At 43.5% G+C, this 12,021-nt stretch overlaps 1 protein-coding gene across 2 annotated transcripts in view; it reads right to left on the reverse strand.

Moving 5' to 3' along the window:
* Positions 1–3,331: 3,331 nt before the first annotated feature.
* WDR35 (WD repeat domain 35) overlaps positions 3,332–12,021 on the reverse strand; it is a 41,183-nt gene continuing 32,493 nt past the window's right edge. For both annotated transcript variants that reach the window (XM_081856859.1, XM_081856860.1), the window contains 5 exons: positions 11,218–11,382; positions 8,134–8,274; positions 7,201–7,357; positions 5,820–6,060; positions 3,332–5,017 (listed from right to left, as the gene is read on the reverse strand). In XM_081856859.1, the coding sequence (XP_081712985.1) occupies positions 4,864–5,017; positions 5,820–6,060; positions 7,201–7,357; positions 8,134–8,274; positions 11,218–11,382 (858 nt within the window). In that variant the 3' untranslated portion in view covers positions 3,332–4,863. The remainder of the gene's footprint in view (positions 5,018–5,819; positions 6,061–7,200; positions 7,358–8,133; positions 8,275–11,217; positions 11,383–12,021) is intronic.

Here is a 12,021-nt window from a genome sequence, read left to right on the forward strand (position 1 = left end):
GGAAGAAATTTCCATTCCAGCATTCTTTTTTTTTTTCTGCCTCTGAGGTAGCTCCCACACCATCAGCTTCCCCCTGAAATTATTCATCTAATCTCCACTCCACTAATAGAGCAACTTTAATCTGTACTGATACCAGGTGGGATACACCATAAAACTGTTGTAGGGGGGCAAGGACCATAATAGGGTCTGCAAGGCCCACCTGACCTACACCCAACATCATATATGCAAAGTGCCCTGTGTGGCTCTTTGCAAATTCTGATTGCTGATTTGCGGTGCTTGAGAAGAGCCGCTTGTGGGGCTTTGAAGCCCCAATAGCGAAGCTGATTGTCGGGCCTTCAAAGCACCGTGCATAGTCTAATTTGGGAGAAAATGGGTCTCCTGAACTCAAAAGTGATGCCAAGTGATGGACAGGCGAGTATCCCTCCAAATCTTTCAAACCTGGCCCACAGAAGTGGGGGAAGATAAGGATTTAATTTGTTGGCAGGACCCAACCCCCTGCCCTATTTCAGATGCATGCCCATAGGTAAAGGTAAAGGGACCCCTGATCATTAGGTCCAGTCATGGCTGACTCTGGGGTTGCGGCGCTCATCTTGCTTTATTGGACGAGGGAGCCAGCGTAAGCTTCTAGGTCATGTGGCCAGCATGACTAAGCGAACCAGAGCAGTGCACAGAAACACTGTTTACCTTCCCACCGGAGTGGTACCTATTGATCTACTTGCACTTTGAGGTGCTTTCGAACTGCTAGGTTGGCAGGAGCAGGGACCGAGCAACGGGAGCTCACCCATCTCGGTGAGCTATTTCAGATGCATTCCTTTAGCCTTGTTTAATTGGACACACTTGGTATATAGAGCTAAGATTCAGTGTTGATTATTTGCCATTGTGTTTCTTTAATAAGCCTCCTGGAATAGGTGTATCAACTGTGAGCTGAAAGTCGGCACAACAAACGATAGGCTTTTGTGATTTAGTGGCTCTGAGCCTGTTTTATTTTGGTGGAGACCGTCAAGTTTAACAAGTAGAAAATCTATTCACTCTTCCTGAGGCCAGGAAGGAAGAGTAATGACTCCTTTACTATCTCAGAATTTAATTGGTGCTTTTAAACTAAAGCTTAATTCAACTCTTTCTATTAAAGGATGAATAACCTATGCAATTAATGGCTGCCCGTTCAACAAGCTGATGGTTATATTTTGGCTCCTTATTTATTGTGGGTGAGTGTTTAGCTACTGACAGACAGCCTCCGACAGCTTAATTTCAGGATGCGGGCCAATTTGAAGATAGCAGATGAGAAGAGTTTTGCCATAAATTACGGAAAGCAAAAAATATTTCCCCTCTTTCATGGAATAGGGGGGAAAGGAATTGCCTGTATATCACATTTCCTGCTGATGCAGCTTTTTAATGGCTTAAGTTATTGACCTCTGGGAGGTGGGGGTGTGTAATGGAAATGCTGACAGACTGTAAACCAAATGCGTACGGCTTTGGTGGTGGGGACTGTAATTAGGGATACATAAATATGCTTCAGCTATTACTTGGCAAGAGCAAACAAACTGCCATGACTGTGTGGCCAGGGAATTGTCTATTGAGGAAGAGTGACTGACCCTTGAATCCTGATGCCCCTCCTTTAGTCCTTGAATATTCTCCAAAAACATTTTAAAATAAATCCACCATTATTACAGAACTAGTAAAGGTAAAGGTAAAGGTAAAGGTAAAGGGACCCCTGACCATTAGGGCCAGTCATGACCGACTCTGGGGTTGCAGCACTCATTGCGCTTTATTGGCCGAGGGAGCCGGCGTACAGCTTCCGGGTAATGTGGCCAGCATGACTAAGCTGCTTCTGGCAAACCAGAGCAGCGCATGGAAACGCTGTTTACCTTCCTGCCGGAGCGGTACCTATTTATCTACTTGCACTTTGACGTGCTTTCGAACTGCTAGGTTGGCAGGAGCCAGGACCGAGCAACGGGAGCTCACCCCGTTGCGGGGATTCAAACCGCCGACCTTCTGATCGGCAAGTCCTAGGCTCTGTGGTTTAACCCACAGCGCCACCCGCCACACTACATGTTACCAAAGAGGATGATGGTGGTAGCATCAACAGCAAACAGAGGTGGAGCAATGCAAATCCCTGATCCGCCATGCTGGAGAGGCAAGGTAAAAAGGTAAAGGACTCCTGGATGGTTAAGTCCAGTACAAGGCAATTATGGGGTTGTGGCGCTCATCACACTTCAGGCTAAGGGAGCCAGTGTTTGTCCACAGACAGCTTTCCTGGTCATGTGGCCAACATGACTAAGCTGCTTCTGATGCAACAGGACACCGTGATGGAAACCAGAGCACATGGAAATGCCATTTACCTTCCCGCCACAGCAGTACCTATTTATCTATTTGCAATGGTGTGCTTTCGAACTGCTAGGTCGGCAGGAGCTGGGACAGAGCAATGGGAACTCATCCCATTGTGGGGATTCGAATTGCTGACCTTTTGATCGGCAAGCCCAATAGGCTCAGTGGTTTAGACCACAGCACCACCCTTTGCTCAGTCCTGCCTGACTGACAGTGGGGAAGATTTGCTGTTGGCAGAGAAATCATGCCTGCAACGAGTGTCCCAATACACTCAAATGTTGGGTAGGCAGAAGCTACTTGCAGGGGCACCCCCACTAGCAAAATGGCTACTGCTGGTGGCATGCATGGGGGGGGGGGAATAAGAAAATGGCATGAAAAAGTCATGCACAGGATAAAACAGCCATCAATCCCAGCAGCTATTGGGAGTGTTTGGGAGCAGAAGAGATGGAAGAGCTTGAAAGGTGGAGGAGGAGGCCAGAGAGACTTGCAGAGGTGTTTGGAGACAACCTTTGGCTGAAGCTATGGTTTTCCCAGTAGTGATGTATGGAAGTGAGAGCTGGACCATAAAGAAGGCTGATCGCCGAAGAATTGATGCTTTTGAATTATGGTGCTGGAGGAGACTCTTGAGAGTCCCATGGACTACAAGAAGATCAAACGTATCCATTCTGAAGGAAATCAGCCCTGAGTGCTCACTGGAAGGACAGATCCTGAAGCTGAGGCTCCAATACTTTGGCCACCTCATGAGAAGACTCCCTGGAAAAGACCCTGATGTTGGGAAAGATGGAGGGCACAAGGAGAAGGGGACGACAGAGGACAAGAAGGTTGGACAGTGTTCTTGAAGCTACTAGCATGAGTTTGACCAAACTGCGGGAGGCAGTGGAAGACAGGAGTGCCTGGCGTGCTCTGGTCCATGGGGTCACGAAGTGTCAGACACGACTAAATGACTAAACAACAACAACAAAACTTGACCACATGCTGGCAAAAAAGGCAACATGCTGCAGGAATATTAAAGAAATATAATAATTTATTTCCTTAAGAAACAAATAACCATATTGGCGTTATCCATAACCATTTTAGTCCACAAAGAAAGTGGTTCACTAAATATTGTTAGAAAATAATACACGTTTTACAAACAACATACATAAGCAGAACGCCAAAACTAACAGCTACAGCTGCATATAGTTAATTATATGTACAGGTAAATAAGTTTTTTATTGAACTCTAAAGTGATAAAGTTGGTCGGCGCACGTGGTTTCTTCTCGCTACATGTTTTGCCACTTCTGTATTGTCCATAGCTCTTTGCGACTGCCGCCGCTGGTGCTGCAGAAGGAATTGGTCCAGGAGGAATTGAGATTGCATTCCTATACTCAAAGATACACTTGCTGGAGAACGGCAGGATTCATTGTAAACAGCGCTGAAACTTGAGGTGCAATTTCATGTACATGCGGGTTGGGTGCAGTGGTGGATGGGGCCGTCAGTTTGTAGGGAAGGAACAGACAATGAGGTCTGATGATAACCTATCAGGTGAAAGGGGTGGGATTGTCACTACAGGCTGGCAGGGAGAAGGGTCTGTGATTGGCTCTCGCAAGCCTGCCTGGGTGCATGGGAGATCACACGCTGTTTGAAACGGCAAAGGGTTGCACGCACAACCTGAGCTTTTCCACAGTACTAAGGTCCTCTCTCCAGCAATTGTGGTCCTGGCATATTGACTGAGTTTTAAGGTGCTGAGAGAGCGTATGATTTGACTAAGCTGTGCCAAGGCTCCAGTAGCATATGTTGTCTCTTGGCAAACACTGGATCACTGAATAGTTTTTTAGATGGACGCAGCCTACCAGTTGTTCTTTAACTGTTTAGATCTGTCATAGGCAAACGCCGGCCCTCCAGATGTTTGGGACTACAATTCCCATTATCCCTAGCTAACAGGACCAGTGGACAGGGTTGATGGGAATTGTAGTCCCAAACATCTGGAGGGCCAGAGTTTGCCTACGCCTGGTTTAGGTAACAAACTTTCGTAAGTTCATGGTGTAGGTCACAGCAATAATTGATCCATGTATGCTTCTTTGGATAAACATGATACCCATGTTTAAATCTCAGTAATCTTTTCAGCATTGTGCTTAGAAAGGGACATCTGTGCAATTATTTTATGTGAAATGTAATTGGACTAGGACATTTTTACCAAAGTGCGAAAGTCATGCCAGATTTTTGTTGTTATTGTCCTTGTCATAAAACCAATGCAATTTTTACATTGGTTCCAATCACAAAATCCTTTCCTTTAAGACTTCACCTCCACTTACCCCCTACAAATCTTTTGGGAAACTATTCAGCTACACTAAAATAATAATTTAAAAATCCACTGTTTTCCCAGGCTGAGGCTGTTTTAAAGAAAGGATTTGGAATAGGATGGGCGAAATATTAGATAGCTTTTGTTTCTCTGTTTATTCCCCCCGTAACAATCTCAACAGGGTTTCTAAGCATTTCATACCACATATATTTGCACTTGTTGTGCATACCGATAACAGCGCAGACATTTTCCTATGATTAATAGGCCACTGAGCTGTGGCAGAGAGGGCAGAAGTTGTAATTGCTGATTTCTTGGGCTTGTACACAGTGCTTGCAAATATTGCACATCCAAAACTGATACTCTGTGATGGCCCTTCCTGTAGCAACACAGGTTGGGAGCTTCCCTTCTCCCCTGTTAAAAGAAACACAAAATTGAATTTTATTTTTTATTTTTTATTTGAAGGAAGACCATCTACAGCATCCCTCATATTGAACAGTGTTATTGCTAGTGAAAATATGATCAGTGCTATTCAAAGCTGTGTTTGTTCACAGCACCAGTGTACAGCTATTTATTTTTTAATTTGGAAAAATTACAGTGTAAAACTTACTTGATTTGTAAAACATTGTAAATATCTTAAGCAAGCAATGATAAAGAATGAAAGAAGATGAAAAAGAAGAAAACAGAAGGGAAATAGATACAGAAAAAATATAAGGGAATGAAAGAAAAAGAAAGTTTGTATCTACATCTACATCCTGGTGCATAGCTGGTAAATCATAAATCATATGGCAACTATTAGCAGCTTTAGTCATAATATGTCAGAAAAATCTTATTAGTGAGAACAACACAAAGGGCTGAGCATTGTCTTGAAATATCCAGTGATTTATGAATCAACTCCAATGCTCAGCGGTCAAATTTGAACATCCTTGAAGCTCATGCCTTGTTACTTTTATAGTAAGCAAACTAAGCTAAAAAGAGAGATTCCCAAATCAGTTGTAGTATTGCATTTTATCAGGTGGTTTAGCAAATTTCTGATTAATAGCAACCACATGTCCAGGTGCTACTAATGAAAAGGCAGTGAGTTCGAGTTTTAACCTCTATCAAAAATTAAACATGAATTGCAACTTACAGGATAGCTACTTTTAGCAACATTCGGCTCACAGAGACAACATATATTATATTTTAGCCATAATGGGAATAAAAGCAGCAAGCTTACTCTTCAAGAAGACCCTCCAACTCTGACTTCTTGTTATCTTTAGGGAAGTGTTTTGTGAATATTTGCAGGGCAAGCTCTTCATACTGGTGCTTCTGGTCTGGGAGAGAGTTTTCCAAAGATTCCAGTTTAACAAAAGCTTTTGAGCAGATAGAAAAGGCTCTATTGGCACATGCGCAAAGAGCCAACAGGGAATAGATCTCTATTGCAGGAATGATGTCTTCGTAATCCCTCAGGTGAAGGGCTGCAAACAAGAGAACGAGATCTCAGCATACTTGCTTGCTACACTAAAATAGGCAGTAGTAGTAGTAGTACATGAATCCTATTATTGTCATTCATTCACCCTGGTCCACACTCTTCGTACAGAAAGTTCCCTTTGCGCTAATGGGAATGGTTTGGTGCAAACAAAATGGAACTGCATGCATGGATCGGCTCCTCCAGTTAAACAGGAAAATCATTTAGTAGGAGGGAGCTTCTGTGAACATTGGAGCTCTCATACTGGCATTGAATTGCAAGTGCCTTAACTGTAAAAGTGACAAGGTTTCCTCAGATCTGCTCAGATCTTCATGCCAAAGAACCTGGGAGGAATGTAGGGGTTTCAATGGGCTTCCCACTGTGCAAGAGAATTATCTCCTGATTTACAGATGATAAAAGGGCAATTGAGAATGGTTGGGAAAACTCTGCGAGTACCTGGAGTTAGTCAAATTGACGGATTTAATAAGGAGAAAACCTAAAATTATGGTCAAGAAACAGTGGGATTGTCTAAATGAATATTTACAAAACCAGGGCTCAGTTACCGAAATTTGGTTGTGTTTAGACCAATCTTGTGAAAAATATAAAGAATGTAAAGTGAAAAATTAAGGAAAACCTATAGGAAGGATATGAAGAACAGAGGTTGTAGCGACTGAAGTATAAAAGACACGTGGCGTAAACAGTGGAAGTCTTCTTAAAACATTATAATTAAGGTTGATAGCTTGCAAGATGGAAATATATAGCCATATGCAAGCATATATCTAGAACTGTTGTTTATGGCAAACACTTTTCTATTTTCTAAATTTCTGTTTTAAATCTTTCTTTCTTCTTTATTCTTTTACTCCTTTTTTTCTTTGTTTATTCTTTTCCCCCTCCCCCTCTTTGTTTCTGAATATTGCTTTATAGATGTATAAATAATTATGTTTATGTGTATATGTATGAAATTTGTTCTGTATTTCTTATTTGATTTTTTTGTATTCAAAATAATAATAATAATAATAATAATAATAATAATAATAATAAAGGCAATTGAATACATTTGGTTAAGGAACACATGTCTAATCCATTCCAAAGGATGAGCATTTGGAATCCCACAAACTACCCAGCAGTTCATAACAACAAGGAATCCTACCCGTCTTCATTGCTGTATCGACATAACCTTCATAAAGCTGCCTTTGGGCAAGTATAAAAAAATGGTAAGCCTCAGCTCCTCGCCAAGCATTATCGATCAGGCGACTGTCTGAAGAGAGAACATCTTCCTCAAGCAGACCAGCTAAAGCTGAGGTAGCCTGGAAGCAAAGACAGAAGAGAGGGAAGAAAGCATGAAGGGAAAATAGTTGTCTGTGCTATTAATTTATAATGCCCATTTTCAGTTTTCACTAGTGAAGATGGCTGCTTCAAAATGAATTTCAAACACTGTACGCAATACCATTGTCAATGTCTTTTGAATATAGCAGCAAAGCACACAGTGCTCTTGAATAACAATTAAGTTACCTTCTCCAAACTCACGCTCACAGAATAAGGTATGTATATCCTAAAACTAAACACATTTGTTTGGATGTGGAGCTCTGATGCAGAGATTGGCTTTCCCATATTCCACAGGTGAGAAACTCGATCTGGCCAGTGGATGGATCCTTTAATCCCCTCTGACCCCCAGTGGGCCAACTCTAATAGGCGAGAGGGGCCTGTTTAACAGGAGGAGGAGGGTGCTGTGCACAGTGAAATAACAGCAAAGGGGTCAAGAAGCTGTTTTTACCCACAAGGTTGCCCTTTCTCCTGTTTGCTAAGTGAGATGTGTCGCTGGGATTATTTTTGGTGAGATCTTCTACACAGGACTTGTTAGCGGAGGAAATGACGGCATGAGGTTTCTGCGGCAATCCTGCCTGTAACCCTTTAAACCCTTTTCTGAATCTTTTACCTTTGTGAAACTACATACTGTTCTAAACAGCAATTTTTTTAAAAAATAAATGTGAGAAAGATCGATTTGTTGCCATCTGTTCTAGAGACATTTTTCAAAATGCTTGCTTTCATGTTTGGTGGGCGATCAGGCATTTAGGCACCGTACCTCTGAAATTTTCCCCTTGACTTTTCCCCTCTGCGCGTTTTTCATTTGTTCGTGATATTGTTCCACCAGTAAAGCTGACATCACGTAGAGCTTTTTTACACGCAAAGGCTTGGTCCTCTTTTTAGCCTCTTCGTCTGCAATCTTTTTAAAGAGAAATTTCAAAAGAAAGAAATGAACCATTAAAAAACAAAAACACAAAAGATGAAGTTTATTTTTGTTTTCTGTCTACAGCTTGAGAGTGAAAGCCTAAGGCTCATGAAATAGAAAGTATGAAACAATATGCAACTTTATACCTTATTTATAAACCCCAGCCAAACTTGCTACTAATCATCTTCCCCTCTACCCTGCAAGAGCAGCTGCATCACCACTTATGGAAGCAACCAATATGGTGGAACAGTAATGCTCTGTTGCCCATCCAACAATGGTGTCGCTGCTGCTACCTGGGGTGATGCAACTTCCTGGGGGTGAAGTTGGGTGTGTTCACTGACAGAACCAATCTATTGCTCCTGCTGGTGCTCCCTGGCAGCCCAGCCTCACTGCCCTGGTAAGTGGCAGCAGTGCCGCTGTCGGAAGCGATGCTGCTCCACCATGCCTGACCACTGCACTGTACTTCCCATGGCAGCTGGCTACCCCTCAAGAGGAGAGGAAACAGATCTGTCAGGGGACTGCCATCGGAACAGGGGAGGAGGCAGGAGGATACAGAGAGCCTCCGGCGCTTTTGAGAAGCATCTCCTTTCCAGCAGGGGAAAGGGGGTAGCCGGGTGAAGGGAAGGCTCGAAGATGCTATACAGAGCCAAAACACCTCACCAAGCCAGGCTGGCCAGGAGGCACACACGCTGCTTCCGTCGCCCTGCTTACGCAGAGGGGTGAAATGTAAGGAGGGGAGGCAGAGCTTGGGGGTGTCTAAGTTCTTATGCTGGGGGAGAAACTGGAAGGGGGCACTCCCGGAATTTGCAGTTGACTAAGACGGACATGAGCTTTGGGGTTCTGCACTGTAAATAAAGGTAAAGGGACCCCTGACCATTAGGTCAAGCCGTGGCCAACTCTGGGGTTGTGGTGCTTATCTCGCTATACAGTGGTGCCCCGCAAGACAAATGCCTCGCAAGAAGGAAAACCCGCTAGACGAAAGGGTTTTCCGTTTTGGAGGTGCTTCGCAAAATGAATTTCCTATGGGCTTGCTTTGCAAGACGAAAATGTCTTGCGAGTTCCTGCGGGCTTTTTCCCCTTCCCCCCCTTTTTCTAAGCCGCTAAGCCGCTTATCAGCTGATCCGCTAAGCCACTTATCAGCTGATCCGCTAAGCCGCTAATCAGCTGATCCGTTAAGCCGCTTATCAGCTGATCCTCTAAGCCGCTTATCAGCTGATCCGCTAAGCCCCGAAGCCGCTAATAGCGCTAATCCGCTAATGGGCTTGCTTCGCAAGACGAAAAAAACGCAAGACGAAGAGACTCGCGGAACGGATTCTTTTCGTCTTGCGAGGCACCACTGTATTGGCCAAGGGAGCCGGCGTACAGCTTCCGGGTCATGTGGCCAGCATGACTAAGCCGCTTCTGGCGAACCAGAGCAGCGCATGGAAATACCGTTTACCTCCCCGCAGCTGTGGTACCTATTTATCTACTTGCACTTTGAGGTGCTTTCAAACTGCTAGGTTGGCAGGAGCAGGGACCAAGCAACGGGAGCTCACCCCGTCGCGGGGATTCGAACCGCTGACCTTCTGATCGGCAAGTCCTAGGCTCTGTGGTTTAACCCACAGCGCCACCCACGTCCCCTGCACTGTAAAGAGTTTGCACCAAATAAAAACCTTGAAAAGACAGGTCGGAGTCCTGCCTGGTTACTCGTGAGCAACCACTTCCAAACCTGACAGGATCAAAGTTTCTTCTGCCACTTTTGGTTGAGGAGGCTCTCAAGTCGAAGCGCATCTTTGACATTAAGTCAGCTGCAGTTCTTTTTTTTTTTTTTTTTTTTAAAGTCAGCTGCAGTTCTTCCAAAGAACTGATGGAGCCCGCAAAGCCCTTTTATAAAGCTGATTGACACTTTTCTGGACTTTTCAAGGATGATTCCTCCTACTGGCCAATAGTGTCAAGGTAAGCTTCAGCTGGTTTAAAGATGTCAACCGATGGGTGGTACAGTGGTACCTCAGGTTACATACGCTTCAGGTTACAGACTCCGCTATCCCAGAAATAGTACCTCGGGTTAAGAACATTGCTTCAGAATGAGAACATAAATCACATGGCGGCAGCAGGAGGCTCCATTAGCTAAAGTGGTGCTTTAGGTTAAGAACAGTTTCAGGTTAAGAACGGACCTCCAGAACGAATTAAGTTCTTAACCCAAGGTACCACTGTATATCTTTTGCCATTTTCATAGTGATAAGCTTTGGTCCAGGTTTAATTCTGGAAGGTGCCTTGCTGCTAATTTTGAGGAATCCAGCAGCCCTGAATGTCCCATCCTACTCTCTTGTTGCGGGTCTGCTGGCATTCAATAGGAAGGAATACGGTAAAGAACTACCTAACCCTGACACTCACACTTGGTTGGAGGCAACCCATGTTTTCACCCCAAATGCAAAATACCACCCCCTTTTAAATATGAACAGGAAATAAACTCCATTTTTTACAACAGCAGCAGCAACAACAACAAAACCTGAAACAAAAAAGTAACAAACGTTTAGACACAAGCTGATAGTTCTGTGCAGCCTTCCTTCGGTAAGAGGCCAAAGTATTAATCTTCACTTGAAACTTAAATGTATTGCTGAAAATACTGCAGCCTTAGTATACTGATTATGTGTTTGTAAGTTCTCACCTAGAGAAGTGTGTGGCTAAAGTCACACACACAGTGAGGAGCTGCTGTTCAGAAAATACATGCCATGCACACCTGTCTGCTTGAAAGCCTAGGTAAAAGGCTTCACTGGATAAAAACTACAGCATATGATTAGAAATGCATACATTTGTTTCCAGAAACAGAAGCAGCATCGTTGTGCAAAGTTAAACCAAAAGCTCCAATACAAAAAGTAAATCGTCTTAATTAATAAGCATTGCATATTATCAAAAAATGCACATATATATTGGACAGTTCATCCACAATAACCGTACCTTGAACATGAGCTTAGCAGCGTCAAAGAAATAGTTGGCTTTACGATACAACTCAACAGCATCAAGGGGCTTGTTCTTTTCTAATAATTGAGATGCGTATCTAGCTAGCAGAGAACCAATCTCTTTCATATTGTGTTGTTTAGCCAGTTCAACAGCTTTACTCCACTAGAAGCAAAGGTAACAAACATTAAGTCAATTAAATACAATTATCTATCTATCTATCTATCTATCTATCTATCTATCTATCTATCTCAAAGGTCCATTCTCTCAAGCAAAAGAGCTCTGCTGCTGGAGAAAATTGGCTTTGAAGCTACTGGTAAATCCTATTGTGGTGGAATATTGGGACACAACTCAGGGACAGAATCAATGTAGCTTCTGCTGGTACTCTCAGCGGCAAAACAGTACAGGTGTTGCACTGCCAAAGTTTTGGAAAGACTCTATGCATCAGGGTGAGGAACCACTTTTAGGCAGAGAGCCACATCTAGCGCTGGGCAATATCTGGTTTTTAACATTGTGATATATCACCAGCTAAACATCAGGATATACCAATATATCATGATGTCTGAAATCAAGATGGAGCTACATAGAGGCATTGGCTGGTCTAATCCTTTCGCCTGTGTTAATTCCCAAAATACCAGCCTAGATTCCAAGGCAGATAATAGCAGCTTGGGGAGTATGTGCATAAGGGAATTGGAACTGGCACAAGGGAAAGTAGAAACACCTTCCATCCCAACATTTCCATTGTTGTAGCCCTGATCTGAATTGTGTTTCTCCACTCTGCCAGCTGCTTTTAGGAAAATTAAA

Source organism: Podarcis erhardii (genome assembly GCF_964252035.2).
Source record: "Podarcis erhardii genome assembly, chromosome: 3".
NCBI classification, from domain to species: domain Eukaryota; kingdom Metazoa; phylum Chordata; class Lepidosauria; order Squamata; family Lacertidae; genus Podarcis; species Podarcis erhardii.